General features: G+C 39.5%; 1 protein-coding gene across 4 annotated transcripts in view; it reads right to left on the reverse strand.

The window, feature by feature from the left end:
- The window catches only part of Mpp7 (membrane palmitoylated protein 7), a 217,419-nt gene that overhangs the window by 55,779 nt on the left and 142,317 nt on the right, over positions 1-19,323 (reverse strand). For all 4 annotated transcript variants that reach the window (XM_036188122.1, XM_036188121.1, XM_036188120.1 and 1 more), the window contains exon 6: positions 968-1,099. In XM_036188122.1, the coding sequence (XP_036044015.1) occupies positions 968-1,099 (132 nt within the window). The remainder of the gene's footprint in view (positions 1-967; positions 1,100-19,323) is intronic.

A 19,323-nucleotide genomic window follows, 5' to 3' on the forward strand; every position in this document is an offset into this window, starting at 1 on the left:
AATCCGGGCTTCACTGCCCCTGAGCATTTCAGCGCAATTTCAAGACTGGTGAAATCTTATATCTTCCAACTCAGGCAAAACAACTTTTTCTATAAACAATCTACCTTGTATTGCTTCACTTTTGGAATACTTTCTTATTTCATTTTATCTGTATAGTATCCCATGATGGGGTCTGGATAGATGGTTCAGGGGTTAAGAGCACGGGCTACTATTCCAGAGGATCCAGAGGATCCAGAGGATCCAGGCTCAAATCCCAGCACCTACATGGCAGTTCACAACCAGCAGTACCTCCAGTCCCAGGGCATCAATGCACCAAGTGCAGATGTGGTGCACATACACACATACATACATATATATACACATACACACACACACATACAGGCAAAATATCCCTTTGATAACCTAGGATATTTTTCTACCTGAGATCACAGCAGAATCATGGCAAGTCAACCCAGGGTTCTGAGGATTAGGACCTGACTTCCTTGGTTGTAAAAGGGGCAATATTCCCCCAGTCCCAGGTCCCTTGATGTGGTCCAACATCACAGAAATTCCAGTGCCAAAACAAACAGTTCTATTTATATTGTGAAATGTTAGGTTCCAGGTTAATTTCTCTTCATTATTTTAAAATAAATCAGCTTTCCGGAACAGCCTAAAGCACTATTTTTCAACCGCATCATTTAATTTCCAACCGACCATACCTGGCTTCATGTTAAACTTTCACTTACAGATGTTAGGCTATATTTTCAAGGCTGTTACTATTAAAAAGCAATAGGATGCTGTTATTTTACTTGGAGTTTTGTTTGTTGTTCTAAGCCATATTCTCTGGATGTAAATGTCCCATTTGTTTTAAGGTGTCAGGACCCAGAAGCAATATATCTCAAAGACAAGTGTGAGTTCTAGAAGCCCATCTCCTTCAGTGCCCCATGAACTCTCCTTGAGGCTGAAGGCAGATGTAGATCAGTCTCACCAGGGGTTCTCTGTTCTTGACCAGGCGTATTATTTTCACAGAGTCTTCCTCGTCATCGATATCTTCAGGCATAGGAGGCAATACAGGATCGTAACTCTTTTGAGCCACAGTATCATGTACTGACAGCAAAGCCTGTAAAACCAATGGTTCATGAAGAATTCATCAGGTAGGAAACCCTAAATTCATCGATGTACAAATAAAGCCAAATGTCATGGGATAAACTTTTTGTACACTGTGAAGGTGTATCTTTGCCAAGGCGCCTGCTGATTGGTTTAATAAAGGGCTAAATGGCCAATAGCTAGGCAGGAGAAGATAGGTGGGATTTCCAGAGAGAAAGAGGAACTCAGGGTTAGAATCTAGGCATGCAGGAGAAGCCAGTGATACACTGAGTAAGTCAAACGTACAGAATGGAGGACAGGTGAAAAGCCACATAGCAGAATGTAGATTAATAGAAACAGGCAGAACGTATATTAATAGAAACAAGCAGAATGTAGATTAATAGACATTCCCAAGTAATGACACAGAGACTTCTTACTAATTATGAAAGCTTGGCCTTAGCTTAGGCTTAATCCCAACTAGCGCTTATAACTTAAATTAACCTATTTCTATTAATCTATGTTCTGCCGTGTGGCTTTTCACCTCTCCTCCATTCTGTCCAAGACTTGCTCTGCATCTTGCTGGCTTCTCCTACATGCCTAGATTCTAACCCTGAGGCCCTCTCTCTCCCTGGAAATCCTGCCTATCCTTCCCTGCCCTACTATTGGCCATTCAGCTCTTTATTAAACAAATCAGAAGGCACCTTGGCAAAGACACATCTTCACAGTGTACAAAAAGATTATCCCACAACAGCCAAAATAGCATAACCCTGCCAGCATACTAATGGTAAGAAAACCAGTGAAGCAAGGCTTCTTAAGCTCAGGTAGTAGGGGCAGGACAAGTCCTACGGGATTATAGAAAGCAGGCATACTCAACTGCACCTACACCTCCATGTCCAGTACCACTGACAGCAATCTGCATTAAATTTTTCCTAACCCCTATATTCTCTAGTAATCCCAGTATTGGTAGCCATGGGGGCAAAGGTCAGGAGTATTCTTTTTGGAGGAAAAAAAAATGAGGATACTGACACACTGCCAATAAGCCAATAGAAGCTTGAGATACTCTACATTTTTAATTTTTAAAAACATACATGTATATACATATATATATATATATATATATATATATATATATATATATATATATATCAATCACTATGCAGGTTTGTGTATATGTGTGTGAATGCACATGGGCCATGGGTGCACTAGTATTTATGTGGAGGCTAAGGTTAATATGAGGTGTCATCCTTCATCTCTCCACCATATGTGTGGAGGCAGAGCTTCTCACTGAACCCAGAGATCAATGTTTTAGCTAGTCTGGCTAGCCAGCTTCCTGGGGATCTCTTCTTTACCTCCCTTATGTGGGATTATACATGGCTGCCACACCTTTTACAACACTTGATCCAAACCCTTCTCCTCACATGTAACAAGTGATTTACCCACTGATCCATATGTTTTTAAAGTATTTTTTTTCTGTGCTGGGGATGTGACTCAAGGCTTGCTTAGATGAAGTCCTGGGGTGACTCCCAAACATTGTATAAACCAGATGTGGTGGCACATGTCTATAATCCCAGTACCTAGGAGGTAGGGGCAGGAAAATTAGACATTCAAGGTCATCTTTCCATACATAATGAGTTTATACATAATATCCTTTCTCTCCCTCATATACATATATATGAGTGTATTTTCTCATCTGTTTTTTCTCATATATACATTTATTCAATTATTCATATCAAAAATATGTTTTTCTCATATATATATATATAAATCTTCCTATTAGCAGAGAATTGGTCAATTCTATTATTCATTGGTTTCTGACAATTTTTAGTGTAAAGGGTATATATATAAAAGAATAAAAGCATTTTATAATGTTTTCTCATACAGATCAAAGAGGAGAGAAAATGCTAGAACTCTGCATTTTCTATTTCAGATTAACGCATTTGAGACATCTCACTCACTTAAGCACTACCTGTTCCTGACTCTAGCTGGAGGCCTAGAGATCATGCTCTCCTCTCCCTCCAGTCCCAGCATCCAACATGTAGCTTACTAAATACACTTCCCAAAATATTAGAAACATCCATCCATCTTTCTAATCCAACTCAAAGATCAGCAAACTACTCCACCTGCTTCTGTGAACTTTGATGGGAACTGCCCTACCAGTGAGTTCCTGTACTGTCTATAGCTTCTACCGTGCTACAAAACCAAGGTGGATAGCTGGGACAGACACCTCCAGATCACCGTTGCCATGCCTACAAAAGACACTGCAATAGCTTCTGTGTGGTCCAGCTGCACTCACTGTCGCCCTACTTTCAAATTTACAGTTCACGGTGTAGCCCCAGGCACTGCTGGCCGATTAGAACTTGTCTATCGCTGCCTTACACTCCAAGATGAATCCACTCTAGCATCTTCTCAAAGTCTTTCCAATATCTATCACATCTTTCTTTGTGCATCATAAATAATTCCTTTACAAAGAGGCCTGGCCAAAACATTCATTACAGAAGGATGCTCCTTAATTTATTTTTTTAAAAACTGTGTTTATTTTTATCATTTGCTTTTTATCTTCATATTTATACATCTGATGAGTGTCTGTGCAGACATATGCACCCCAGCACATGTGTGGATTGGAGTCAGTCATTGCCTCCCACCTTGCTTGAGACAGCAATCTCGCTGGCCCGCCAGCCTCTGGAGATGCTCATGTCCACACCTCCCACCTCCACTGGAGAGCAATGAGATTGCAACACACTACCAGTTCTGCTTTTTTTTAGGGGTACAAGCATCTTACCCACTGGGCCATATCCTCAGCCACATTCCTTGGTTTCTCAGCATTGCATTTACATTCACACATGTTTGGAATAGATAACTGCACATGTATTATGCTTAATATTTTATATCATTCCATTGTTTATGTCAGCTACCAAGGAATCAGAAGCTCTGCGATGGCAAAATGGTGTCAATTTTTAAATTAAACAACTTTGATAGCTAACATATGCAACCAACTGTCCCTCTGCATCTCAGAGGATTGGTTCCAAGAGCCACACTAATGTCAAACTCCTCAGGTGCTCACTCCCTACCTGAAATGGTATGAGATGTACATATAGATTATGTGCTTCTCCTCACATACTTAAATCATCTGCAGGCTACTTTCACTCGATGCTATAAAAATGGTGTTGTACTTGGTAAATGGTGACAAGAAAGGAATTTCTGTATGTGTACAATACACATTCAACATTTTTCAAATATATTCAACCAGGGTTTGGTTGAATGTGCCTTTAAGACCCTGACCTAAATAACCTCTTTTTAAAAAAATAAATAAATAAATAAAAACACAGCTTCAAATACTCCACATAGCAACAGGAAACAGATGAACACATCCTGTATAGCCTGTAACAAACTCTAAAGATTTCACACGGTGAGGACAGCTTGTTTTTTAGTGTAAGGGAAATCCTTATGACTGGGGAGGGCTGCCTGGCAGATATTACCTCAGTATTGTAAAGATAAATCCAAGATTTAAAGCTGTGACATGCTGACTGAACAAAACGTAAAAAGTAAACCTCTGAGAGCCAAAACTCTTCCAAGTTACTTAATTGTATGACAGAAAAATGACCACAGATATTGCCTATGAACAAGGGGCATCAAGATCATGGTGGGGGAAACCTACAGAGACAACTAAACCAAACTCTGGTTTGGGAACTCATGAAATTTAGACCAACAGCTGTGGAGCCTCCAGGGGACTGGACTAGGCCCTCTGCATAAGTGAGACAGTTGTGTAGCTTGATCTGCTTAAGGGGCCCTCTGGCAGTAGGATCAGGATACATCCCTGGTGTATGAGCTGGGTTTCTGGAGCCCACTACCTGTGGTAGGACACCTCACACATCCTTGAAGCAGGGGTAGGGGCTTAGACCTGCCTCTACTGAATGTACCAAGCTCTGCTTACTCTGCTTGGGATGCCTGACCTTCTTGTAGGAGGGAATGTGGGGGGGGAGGCTGGAGGGATGGGAGGAAGGAAGAGGGGGATCTGTGATTGGTATGTAAAATGAATAAAAAATTCTTTTAAAAATTTTTTTAAAAAAGAACACTATCATACTCAATATCAAATTCACATGACCAGACATCAATCAAAACTTACCAGGCAAGCCAAAGGTTAAAAATATTACTCATACAATGAAAAACTTAAGCAATAGAACAAAAACTCTGAAATTACTTAGAGACAGAACTAGATAAAAAACAAACAGTAGTCCAGGATATTAAAACCTACTATGGGGGTAAGAGTTGGGAAGATCACTCAGTGGGTAAGTTCAGGATTCTCAGAACCCACATGAAAAGCCAGATGTGGTAGTGAGTATTTGTAACGCCTGCACTCTTCTGGCTAAATGGGAGATGTAGACAGAATCGCCTAGAAGTTTGCGGGTGCACTAGCCTGGTGCATGTTGTGAATCATCAGAGACAACAGAGACCCTACCTCAGAGAAAGGTGAGAACCAACTGCTAAAAGTTGTCCTTGAACCTCCATCTGCACACACACACACACACACACACACACACACACACACACACACACACACGACACCATACCATATTTACATAAACGGAAAGTAATTCTGCAGAAGATAAAGTAATACAAACTATCCAAAATAAAGCAAGAACAAAACTAGATTAGGTAGGGGCTGGAGAGATGGTTCAGCAGTTAAGAGCATGGGTTGCTCGCCCAGAAGATCTAGTTATAACTCCAGTACCCACATGATAACCCACAACTGTCTGTAACTCCAGTCCCAAGCATTTGGCCTTCAAGGCCACCTGAGTACATGATGCACATATACACAGACAAAACACCCACACATGATGGAATAATGGGCAACTGTGGGGTTGTAAATAGCCTAAAGTGAGTATTCAGACTCTCTGAAGAAGTATGACAATTTTTATCAGGAAATATCTGAGCACATGGAAAAAAACACTGAATAATCAAAACTGCTTAAAACATGTGAGAAAACTCTAAAATCGTGCATCAGAAAAAAAAAATTAGCACATTACACATAAAAGAGTGAAGATGAAAAGGACATCTATCAGATATAATATAGCCCACAAAACAACAGAGCAACATCTTTAAAATACCTGAAAAGAATACTGTCATGCTAGCATTCTATACCCAGTAAAGGTATCTTTCAGCAGAGAAGACTTTTCAATGAGATGAGGTGTTTTTAATGTATCACCAGCAGACCTGCTTTGGAAAAAACGTTAAGGGAGTCTTTTAGAAGGGAGGAAGATGCTGGGCGATGGTTGTACACACCTGTAATCCCAGCACTCGGGAGGCAGAGCCAGGTGGATCTCTGTGAGTTCGAGGCCAGCCTGGTCTACAGAGCTAGTCCAGGGCAGACTCCAAAGCTACAGAGAAACCCTGTCTCGGGGGGGAAAAAAAGGGGGGGGGAGAGATGATGGTCCACCTAGAGCAGTGAAGGATACCAGCAATGAAATGATTACTACATCAATGTCTTTGTCTGTCAACCACATTCCATATGATGAGAACAACAGATAGTTAATTAGAACATTTTTAAACAATATAGTTACAACATTACAGACAATATTAAGAACAGCAGCTATTTATTTTCTCAACTTTAGACTCATTTCAGTGTCTAAATTTCGACAGAATTTTGTAGATTCCAAGTTCATCATGCTTTGCAGCTTTGCTTTAGGAATATTGTTGCTTGGCAACATTTTGTAGTTTGGACAATGAGAAGTCATTTGGCATTCCATTTTCCAATTTTCACTGAGGTGATTTTATTCAACATACAGATTTTCCTCTCAAAGGACAGATCTTAAATAAAAACTGTGTTTCCATGTGCCATAACCACCAATCACAGCTGATGGTTTTACCTGTTGCTCAGAAGCATCGGCAGGAAATTGAACACCAGGCCTGTAACTTGCCACTACTGTGGACCCCTGGAGTCAATGCTATGTGGAGCATCTGACAGGTGCACAGAATTAAGTGCCTTCTCATCAAGATGAGGAACACTGATTTACCCCTCCGGAATGGAGCTCAGCTTTTCCTCCAGCTTCCTCTAATGAAGCCTCATCCATCCTTCAGGCTCATGCAATGAATAATTTCTGGTATGTATGTTCTGGAAATCTGAAACAAAGCTTTATTTTTTACTCTGGCGTGCTTTTTTTAACCTGCCAAATTTTCCTAACACCCTCAATTATAATACTATGCTCCAGAGAGGGTATCCCATCACTGATTTGTCAAAATGAGCACCAGGATGATGCAGGTTAACTTGCCTTTACTAGAACAGTGTGTGTGTAGGAGTTTGTATTCACTAATGACCGCCTTTGCTTGCTGAAAGCATCCATCCATCAGTGCTCCTGAGCAAGGCAACACTACTGCTCCTGCCCACGCATCATGGCAGCACACACCTGGATACTCATGACCTTCAACTTTTTCACCTTTCCCTTGTCTCTTTCATATATTTTATTGGTCTTCCTAGACTGTCAGTTCCTTAAAGTGGTTTTGGCTGATAAAAAGAATTTATTTTTAGATGGCAATATATCAGATAGCATTGGGCATGATCTTTAAATTTTTTGATAGTCCTCAAGTAAATGTGATGCTGTAGAATAACAAATCATTCCCTAATTATTAAAGGGTCATAGCTGTGGGTCATAGGAGACAGAGTGACTACTCTTCAGAAGCAACAGGTTACAATCTTAGACTATCAATAATAATATGAATAAAAACTTTAACTACATGGGCAGGTAAAAAAGAGTGTAATGGAACTGGAAAGAAGTTTCAATGGATAAAGGACATGTTGTGGCAATATTAGGACCTCAGTGTAACTCCCCAGAACCCGCCGGGTAGTTGGCTTCTGTAATTCCAGCACTGCTATGGTGAGGTGGTAAGTAGAGTCAGGAGTGAGCTAGCCTGGTCTACAAAACAGCAATCAGAGTCTCTGTCCTAAGATTGTCCTCTGACCTTGACTCAGTCAGGGTTTCTATTCCTGTGACAAAATACTATGATCAAAAAGCAAGCTGGGGATGAAAGGGTTTATTTGCCTTATTCTTCCACAGCATTATTCATCACTGAAGAAAGTCAAGACAGGAACTCAAACAAGGCAGGAGCTGATGCAGAGGCCATGGAGGGGTGCTGCTTACTGGCTTGCTCCTCATGGCTTGCTCAGCCTGCTTTCTTTCCTTTTCCTTTCTTAAAATGATATGTTTTTATTAAAATGTTTCATTTATTTTGCATCCCAACCACAGCCTCCCCTCCACCCTCTCCCCATCCCCTTACCCTTTCCCCTTTGCTCCACCTCTCCAGTTCACCTCTCCCCCACTTCTGTTCAGAAAGGGGAAGGCCTCCCATGGGTGCCAACAAAACATGGCATATCAAGTTGAGGTAGGACTAAGCTGCTCTCCTTGTATTAAGGCTGCATAAGGCAACCAAGCATTAGGAACATGTTTCCAAGCCAGCCAAAGTTTTAGGGACAGGACCCACTCCCACTGCATGGAGTCCCACAAATAGACCAAGCCATACAATCATCACACATATGCAGAGGGCCTAGGCCTGTCCCATGCAGGCTCCCTAGATGTTGGTCCATAGTCTGTGAGCTCCCATGAGTAGGCCAGTTACTTCTGTGGGTTCCCTTATGGTAGCCCTGAAACACACCCCCCACCCCGGCTCATACAATTCTTCCTCCCTCGCTTCAACAGGATTCTCAGAGCTTAGCCCAGTGCTTGGCTGTGGATCTCTGCATCTGTTTCCACCATGTACTGGATGAAGGCTCTTCGATGACAATTGGAGTAGTTACCAATCTGATTAGAGAGATGGCCAGTTCAGGCTATGTGTCCACTATTGCTAGGAGTCTTAGCTGGGCCATCCTTATAGATTTGTGGGAGTTTCCCTTGTATCAGGTTTCTATCTGACCCATAAATGCCGCCCCCCACACATAAAGATGTCTCTTTCATTACCCTCCCCCTCCATCCACCCCTCAACCTAATTCATGTTCCCATTCCCACTCACACCCAATCTACCCAGGAGATCTCATCTATTTCCCCTTCCCAGGGAAATCTATGCATCCCCCTTTGGACACTCCTTGTTACCTAAGTCTCTCTGGGGCTGTGAATTGTAGCATGTTTATCCTTTACTTTATAGCTATCATCCACTTATAAGTAGGTACATACCATGTTTGTCTTCCTGGGTCTGGGTTACCTCACTCAGGATGATTTTTCTTTTCTAGTTCCATCAATTTGCCCTCAAATTTCCTGATGTCTTTGTTTTTAACAACTGAGTAATATTCCATTGTGCAAATGTACCAAATTTTCTTTATCCATTATTCAGTTGAGGGACATCTAGGCTGTTTCCAGTTCTGGCTAATATGAATAATACTGCTATGAACATAGTTGAGCAAGTGTCCCTACCGTATGATTGAGCATCCTTTGGGTATATGCCCAAGATTGGTATAGCTGGCTCTTGAGGTAGATTGATTCACAATTTTCTGAGAAACCACCACATTGATTTCCAAAGGGGCTGTTCAAGTTTGCACTCCTACCGGCAGTGAAGGGGTGTTCCCCTTACTCCACATCCTCTCCAGGATAAGCTATCATTAGTGTTTTTGATCTTAGTCATTCTGACAGGTATAAGATAGAATCTCAGAGTCATTTTCATTTGCATTCCTTGATAACTGAGGATACTGAACAATTCTTTAATGTATCTCAGCCATTTGAGATTCTTCTATTAAGAATTCTCTATTTAGATCTGTACCACATTTTTTAATTGGATTATTTGGGTTTTTATGTCTAGTTTCTTGAGATCTTTATGTATTTTGGACATTAGCCTTCTGTCAGATGGGGTTGGTGAAGATCTCTTCCCATTCTGTAGGCTGCTGTTTTGTCTTACTGACAGTGTCCTTTACCTTACAGAAACTTTTCCGTTTCACAAGGTCCCATTTCTTAATTGTCGATCTCAGTGTCTGTGCCACTGGTGTTCTATTCAGGAAGTTGTCTCCTGTGTCAATGTGTTTCAGGCTATTTCCCACTTTCTCTTCTATCAGGTTCAGAGTAATTGGATTTATATTGAGGTCTTTGATCCACTTGGACTTGAGTTTTGGGCAGGGCAATAGATATGGATCTATTTGCATTATTCTACATGCCAACATCCAGTTATCCCAGCAGCATTTGTTGAAGATGCTCTTTCTTTCCATTGTATAATTTTGGCTTCTGTGTCAAAATCAGGTATTCATAAGTGTGTGGATTTATATCAGGGTCTTTGATTCCACTCTATTGATCCATCTGTCTGTTTTTATGCTGATACCATGCAGTTTTTTATTACTATAGCTCTGTAGTAGAGATTGAAATCAGGGATGGTGATGCCTCCAGAAGTTCCTTAATTGTACATGATTGGTTTAGCTATCCTGGGTTTGTGTTTTTCTCTATGAAGCTGAGTGTTGTTCTTTCAAGATCTGTAAAGAATTGTGATGGGATTTTGATGCAGTTTGCACTGAATCTGTAGATTGCTTTTGGTAAGATGGTCAGTTTTACTGTTAATCCTACTGATCCATGAGCATGGGGGAATCTTTCCATTTTCTGATATCTTCAATTTCTTTCTTCAAAGACTTGAAGTTTTTGTCATACATGTCTTTAACTTGTTTGGGTTAGTTAACCTAAGGTATTTTATATAATTTATGGCTATTGTGAGGGGTGTTGTTTCCCTGATTTCTTTCTCAGCTCTTTTATCATTTGTATATAGAAGGACTACTAATTTTTTTTTTAAGTTAATTTTGTATCCAGCCATATCACTGAAGGTGTTTAATAGTTTTAGGAGTTCCCTGGTAGAACTTTTAGGGTCACTTATGTATACTATCATATCATCTGCAAATAGTGATATTTTTTACTTCTTCCTTTCCAATTTGTATCCCCTTGATCTTATTTTATTGTCTTTTTGGTCTAGCTAGAATTTGGAGTACTATACTGAATAGATATGGAAAGAGTAGATAGCCTTGTGTTTCTGATGTTAGTGGAATTGCATTGAGTTTCTTTCCATTTAATTTGATGTTGGCTGTCAGCCTGCTGTGTATTGCTTTTATTATGCTTAGGTATGTTCCTTGTATCCCTGATCTCTCCAAGACTTTTATCATAAAGGGGTGTTGTGTTGGGGAATATTAAAAAAGATAAAAGAAAAAGAAGGAAGGAGAGAGGAAGGAGGACTTCAGGGGCCACCCACCCAGCTACAAAACCAGCAACCGAGTAAGAGTGAAAGATTACAGAAGTAAAAAGAGGAAAAGTCCCTGAGGCAAAAGGTAGACGGGATAATTTAAAGTTAAGAAAAGCTAGAAAGAAACAAGCCAAGCTATGGCTTGGCATTTATAAGTAAGAATAAGCCTCCATGTGTGATTTATTTGGGAGCTGGGTGGCAGGCTCCCCTAAAGAGCAAAAACCAACAACATTTTGTTGTTCAATGTGCTCGAATTTCCACAGGGCAAGAGAAAGCTTTTTTTTAAAAAAAAAGTATACAGTTCCTTTAAGAGTCTCTACCTGCTAGAGAGCCCTTGAACAGCTAGTACATTAAGTAGAAACAACAAAAAACTAAGTAAAAATGCCTGCCACAGCACAAGCATCGGCATTCTAGAGCTGTAGGAAGGTTTAATGCAGTTCTCAGTCATGACCCTCCAACTGGACTCTGAGCTTTAGGCTTGACTTTCAAGACTCAAGAAGTGGGCAGAGCCAGCCACCAAAGCCACTGGTGGAGATCCCATGCCACTCTGCTTAGCAATTTTTTTGCTTGTGCAGATAATAAAGGGCTAAAAGATATGCAGTAAAAGAGGTCCAGATGGAAAAAAAAACTATAAACAGGTTACAGTGTGTTTAACAATGTGCACAGGCTTAAGAAAAGAAAAAGAATGGAGATTGTAGAAAGAAATAATTTAAAAATTATAAAATCTTTAAAGAGAGAAGTAAAAAAAAGAAAAAAGCCGCATAAGATGGGAAATACACAGGGAGTATGGATCCTGTATGTTATTGCATTGATTTTGAATTTTTTTTAATGCTGACAAGCAAACAATAGATGGTAAGAGACATGGGATTGTGATCAGGATTGCAGGATTGCAGGATTGAGCCATTTACATACTTTAGGAATGCCTTAACTTTAAAAAACAAAAAAAATATATTTGTCAAATGGAAATCAAAAATGCTTTGGAGTTTTGTTCCCACAGGAGATGAGAGGCTGTGGATTCCTTCAGCAATAATATGGATCAGGTTTGGTTGGAGAAGAGCACCTGATTCTTAACAGGTGATATCTATCAACAAAGGTTATAGCTGGTCATCCCAGGATTTGACCATTATCTCAAATTTTCTCAGGGACCGCTAAAAATGGTGCCTTCAACCACAGGTAGCAGAGAGTAGTCTAGAGAAAACTACGCCCACATTCCCAAGAGTTGGGGAGTGTGGGTGGTTTTTAGCTATTTTGTGGGTCATGGATGTTTGTTATAATTTAGGTGAATATAGAAATACAGGATAAAAAACTATTAATCTCAGATATTTTGCATTGGTATGGATTTTGGTATATTGATACAAATTTAAAGTTATTTTTGTTACACTGTATATATGTTTCCATTCTTGTTTAAAGGATATATATATATATATATATATATATATATATATATATATATACAAAAGCTTATTTTTGTTACAACATATTGTATGTATGTTTCTATTTTTGTTTGAGTTATTGTTCCTATGCAGTTCATGTGGAAATGTAGGGTGAAGTTCTAGTTTTTGAAAGCTATTATTATAAACTATATAGGACAATCAGGAACATAGGTTAATGGTTAGTTATTTATAACAATCAAAATTGTAGATATATTAGGTATGCTTTCCAGAGCATATAGATATATTTTAGATACATAGATGGTCTTCAAACCTTTCAAAGACCTACAGAATATATCATTTAAAACGTTTTGTTAACTTAGACAATGAGACACATCTGTTCCTGGCAGCACAAATTTACTTCAGAGATGATGAGCACTGAAGAAACTCCTTATGGAGTTTGCTTTCAAGGTGGCAAGGCTAGCCATTTGTGCAAGAAGCTGCACTGGACTGATTGACAGTACGTTGTATAAAATGGACACTCAGGACCCACAGAAAGTGATCACTGAACTTTCCCAAAACAAGGCAGGATGGTTCTTCAGGTTCCTGCTTCCCAGAATAAACTGCCAGACATTCTGCAGGACACACAGAAAAGTGACTGACAAACTTTGCCAAAATAGGTGGGGCAGTCTTTCAAATTTCCTGCTTCATTAAAATATTAGCCAGATACTATGGGCCTGTAGGCTGAAGATGGATGCCCCAATGTTGCAGAGGAACTTTGGGTGACTATCCAGGCAGTCAGATGTCTCTATCATTTCTAGAGTTTTTGGAAGTTGTTTGCAATACATTTTGTTTACCTAAATAATATTATATCCTTCTGGGGGCCTTTGATGGACTTGAAGACTAGATAGTTATAGTTGCAGTTTTCCTTAGGCATGATAGAAAGTAAATTAGATATGAAATTTTGGATTCACTAAGATAGGTTAGATTATGGAATATTTTCTTTAAATTTGCCACACATAAATGAACTGGAATTCATTATATTGTGAATGTAATCTTTATTTGATAACTGTTCTTATTGTATATAGTCTTATTTTGTTGAAGTTGAAACCTTTCATTTTTTGTTTAGACAAAAAGGGAAATGTGGTAGAATATTATTTTAAGGTGTGTTACTTTTGTTTATGTTGCATTTCTTTAACTCTGTGAAGGTGTGTTACTGTGTCTGTCTAAAATACTTGATGGTCTAATAAAAAGCTGAAGGGCCAATGGCAAGGTAGGAGAAAGGATAGGCAGGGCTGGTGGGCAGAAAGAATTAATAGAAGGAGAAATCTGGGAGGAGAGAAGAAAGAAGTAGACAGAGAATGAGGAAGACATCAAGGGCCAGTCATCCACCAGCACAGCAAGCCACAGAGTAAAAAAGGAAGTTATACGGAAATAGCGAAAGGTAAAAGCCCAGATGCAAAAGACAGACAAGTTAAGAAAAGCTGGCAATTCAGTCTGGAAGGAGGTGACAGGACCTGCCTGTACTGAATCCACCAGGTTTAAATGAATCCCAGGTGACAGGACCTGCCTGTACTGAATCCACCAGGTTTAAATGAATCCCCAGGGGTGCCTTGATCCTGGAGGACATGGGAATGGAGGGGAGGGGCTGGGGGGAAGGTGGGGGCGGGAGGGGGGAGGACAGGGGAACCCATGGCTGATGTATAAAATTTAAAACACATAATAATAAAGAAAAAAAATTTAAAAAAGAAAAGAAAAGAAAAGCTGGCAAAAAAAATAAGCCAAGCTTAGGCCAGGCACTTATAAGTAAGAATAAGCCTCTCTGTGTGATTTATTTGGGAGTTGGGTGACAGACCCCCCAAAAGAGAAAAAGCAACCAACCAACAGCAGTGTTGAATTTCGTCAAAGGCTTTTTAGTAGTTAGTAAGATGTTCATGTGGTCTTTTTCTCTTCCAATCTGTTTATATGGCAGTTTATACTGACAGATTTTTGTATGTTGAACCATCCTTGTATCTCTGGGATGAGTCTACTTGATCATGTTGGATGATCTTTTTGATGTATTCTTGGATTCAGTTTGCCAATATTTTATTGAGTATCTTTACATCCATATTCATGATGAAAATTGGTCTATAATTCTTTTTCTTTGTTGAGTCTTTGTGTGGTTTGGGTAACTATAGCCTCATAAAAAGAATTTGGCAATGTTCCTTCTGTTTCTATTGTATGTAATAATTTGAGAATATTGGTATTAACTCTTCTTTGAAAGTATGGTAGAATTCTGCACTGAAACCCTCTGGCCCTGGGCTTTTTTTGGTTGGGAGACTTTAATGATTGCTTTTATTTCCTTGGGGGTTGTAGGTCTATTTAAATTGATTATCTAGTCTTGATTTAATTTTGGTATGTGGTACCTATCAAGAAATTTGTCCATTTCTTTTAGATTTTCCAATTTAGTGAGGTACAGGTTTGTGAAGTATGACCTAATGATTCTCTGGATTTCCTCATTGTCTGTTATGTCCCCCTTTTTGTTTCTGTTTTTGTTAATTTGGATATTCTCTGTCTTTTAGTTAGTCTGGATAAGGGTTTGTCTATATTTTGTTGATTTTCTCAAAGAATCAACTCTTGGTTTCATTGATTCTCTGTATTATTCTCTTTGTTACTACTTTATTGAATTCAGACCTCAGTTTGATTATTCACTGTCATCTGCTCCTCCTGGATGAGTTTGCTTCTTTTTCTTCTAGAGCTTTCAAGTGTGCTGTTAAATCACTAGTGTGAGATTTCTCCAAATTCTCTATGAAGGCACCTAGTACTATGAACATTCCTCTTGGCGCTGCTTTTATTGTGTCCCATAAATATGAGTATGTTGTGCATTCATTTTCATTGAATTCTAGTAAGTCTTTAAATTTTTTCTTTATTTCTTCCTTGACCTAGTAGTAATCACTTGAGAGTTGTTCAGTTTCCATGAGTTTGTAGGCTTTCTGTAGTTTATGTTGTTGTTGAACTCCAACTTTAACCCATGGTGATCCTATAAAATGCAGAGGGTTATTCCAATTTTTTTTTTTAATCTGTTGAGATTCACTTTGTGACCAAGTATGTGGTCAATTTTAGAGAAGGTTCCATTGGATGCTGAGAAGGTATATTCTTTTGTGTTTGAGTGAACTATTCTGTAGATGTTTGTTACATACATTTGAGTCTTAACATCTGTTAGCTCCCTTATTTCTCTGTTTAGTTTCTGCCTGGAAGAATTGTCCACTGGTAAGAGTGGGTGTTGAAGTCTCCCACTATTAATGTATGGGGTTTAATGTGTGGTTTAAGTCTTAGTAATGATTCTTTTAAAAATGTGAGTGGCCTTGTATTTGGGACATAGATGTTCAGAATTGAGACTTCATTTTCATGAGTTTTTCCTTTGATAAATATGAAATACCCTTCACCATCTCTTTTGATTAATTTTAGTTTGAAGTTTATTTTGTTAGATATTAGGGTAACTACACCAGCTTGTTTCTTAGGTCCATTTGATTGGAAAATCTTTTTCCAACTCCTTACGCTGAAGTAATGTCTGACTTTGAAGTTGAAGTATGCAGTAGAAGAATGGATCCTGTTTTCATATCCATTCTGTTAGCCTGTGTCTTTTTATTGGTGAATTGAGTCCATTAATATTAAGAGATATTACTGACCAGAGACTGTTATTTTTTGGGGTTTTTTTTTGGGGGGGGGTAATAGTAGTGTGTGTGTGTGTGTGTGTGTGTGTGTGTGTGTGTTGTTGTTGTTGTTGTGTGTTGTTGTTGTTGTTTCCCTTCTTTGGGTTTTGCTAGTGTGAGATTATCTATTGCCTGTGTTTTTGTGGATGCAGTTAACTTTCTTGGGTTGGAGTTTTCTTCTAGTATCTTCTGTAGGGCTGGGGGGGAGTTGTCATGAAATACCTTGTTTTTTCTGTTTAAAGACATTAAAAGTTTTGCTGGGTATAGTAGTCTGGGCTGGCATCCATGGTCTTTTAGTATCTGCAAGATGTCTATCCAGACCCTTCTGTATTTTAGAGTCTCAATTGAGAAGTCAGGTATGATTTTGATAGGTCTCTACTTGGCCTTTTTCCTTTGCAGCTTTTAATATTCTTTATTCTGTGCTTAGTGTTTTGATTATTATGTGGCAATGGAACGTTTTTTATAGTCCAGTCTATTTGGTGTTCTGGGAGCTTCTGATATCTTTATAGGGTTGTTCTTTAGGTTGGAAAAGTTTTCTTCTATGATTTTGTTGAATATATATTCTGTGCCTTTGAAGCTGGGATTTTCCTTCTTGTATTTCTACTACTCTTAGGTTTGGTCTTTTCACAGTGCCCCAGATTTCTTGGATTTGTGTGTGTGTGTGTGTGTGTATTAGGAATCTTTTAGAGTTAACATTTTCTTTGACTGATGAATCTATTTCTTCTATTGTATTTTCAATGCCTGCGATTCTCTCTTCCATCCCTTGTATTCTGTTGGTGATGCTTGTATCTATAGTTCCTGTTCACTTAATCAGATTTTCTGTTTCCAGGATTCCCTTGGTTTGTGTTTTCTTTATTGCTTCTATTTCCATTTTCAGGTCATGAACTCTTTCCTTCACCTCTTTGTTTTTTTTCTTGGATTTCTTGGCTTTAAGAAGTTTGTTGATTTCTTCCATTTTTTTTTTCTTGTTTGTCTTTTCCTCAACTTCCTTAAGGGAATTTTTCATTTCCTTTTTAAGGGTCTCTATCATCTTCATAAAGTTATTTTTAAGGTTGTTTTCTTATGTTTCAGCTGCATTGGAACTTCCAGGTCTTGCTCTTGTAGGATCACCAGGTTCTGGTGGTGACATCGTTCTTTCTGTTATTGAATGTGTTCTTACACTGGCGTTTAGGCATCTGGATTTGGGATGATTATAGGTCTATTTGTTGATTCTTGTGTTTGTCTTTGTTGGAAGTATGTATTGTTCCTTTGTTTTCTGTTTCCTCTCTTGTCTTCTGGCCTAGGTGGCCAAGGGTTCTGGTGGCTGGCATGTCTTCAGGTCCAGTATCTGTACTGAGGTTTGTGGAGCCTTGGGCTATGGGGCACAGTGGAGGTATGGTGTCCTTCTGACTGGTGTGGCTGTACCTGGGCCTATGGAGATGATGATAAGGTGTGTGTGTGGGTCAGACAGCAGAGTGGGTCTTGAGGTAACAAGATCCAGTGAGTGGTGGCAGTCCAGCTGGCAGAAGGGTCACTCACCTGATGGCTGGCTTGTGGGAACTGCACCAGAGCAGTGGAATTCCACCAGAGTTGGGGGCAGGGCCCAGCAGCCTTGCTGGTGCTGAGATGGGGGTGGGGCACAGAATGTGCCCTGGGTCAGTCTACTTTCTTATAGAACACAGGACCACCAGCCCAGGGATGGCACCACCTATCATGATGACTAATTGAGAAAATGCCTTATGGCTGGATCATGGAGGCATTTCCTCAACTGAGGCTCCTTCCTCTCTAATGACTCTAGCCTGTGTTAAGTTGACCCACAAAACCAGCCAGTCCAGACCTTCATGCAAATAAATATGCACATACAAGTGAACATACACATACATGGAGAGGGAGACTTATAAAAGTACTACCAAGGAATAAAAATTCCAGCACTGCTTGATTTCCACTGACTTTAAATTACTTGAAATTTCCCATGACGTAAGTAAGCACAGTGCTAGAGACAGAGGTCAGTAATTAACAACCCTTCTATCTCACTAAAGAGAGATACCTAAATCATTTGTATAATGTATTCAGCGTGTTTGAAAAATTGCTTTTCTGTGGGTATGTCTGTCTGTCTGTCTATCTGTCTATGTGTCTCTGTACTTGAGATGACTTCCCTGTTCTGTGATACTATAACTAACATTTCCCTGCTCATATATATATACACACGTGTGTGTGTGTGTGTGTGTGTGTGTATATACACACGTGTGTGTGTGTGTGTGTGTGTGTGTGTGTGTGTGTGTGTGTAGGCATACCTGCTGCAAGGTATCAAAGGTACTAGGCAAAAATGCTTCCACTGAAACACACACACACACACACACACACACACACTTAAACCTTGAATCTATTTGGAATTTATTATAATATGGATTTCTCTTATTTTTGCCTCTGATTATCCATTTATCCCAACATTATGTGTACAGTTGTACCTCAAAAATGTACCATGTTCTTTCTCCAGCAGGCCACAAGCACATTGTACTTGAGTACTTTCAACAGACTCCCAGTTGGCTCTCCTCTTCAGCAGGGCTTTTACCTCCTCACTGCACTCTATATAGGGAGGAATCCTGTCACCTTGCTACTTAAATCCTTTTGATGGCTTCCCCTGCACTCAGAATGAAATCCAAATTTCTTCAAATGCTTACAACTAGGGTGGTCATATCATTTATCTCCCTAATAGAGTAGCCACCGAAGGTAAAAGAAAGCCTATTAAAAACAGCAGTGCAAGCTGTTAGGCAAGCTCAGCTCCAAGCTCTTGCCTGTCCTCTAGCACATAGTGCTGTCTGGCCAATGAACCTCATTTTGTAGCTTCAACCTTTACAACCTCTTCTTTTTATTAAGACCTCATGTACTATTCAACTTCACCTAAAGCGTTTACTCTTCACATTCCATCCCCAACTCACTATGGACATCTCTGCCCTCTTCTGTTTACCTCACGCTCACCCACAAGTCAATTCTTCAATCCAAATATGCATTTCTGTCATTCCACATTA

The sequence above is a fragment of the Onychomys torridus genome, chromosome 5 (assembly GCF_903995425.1).
Source record: "Onychomys torridus chromosome 5, mOncTor1.1, whole genome shotgun sequence".
NCBI classification, from domain to species: Eukaryota; Metazoa; Chordata; class Mammalia; order Rodentia; family Cricetidae; genus Onychomys; species Onychomys torridus.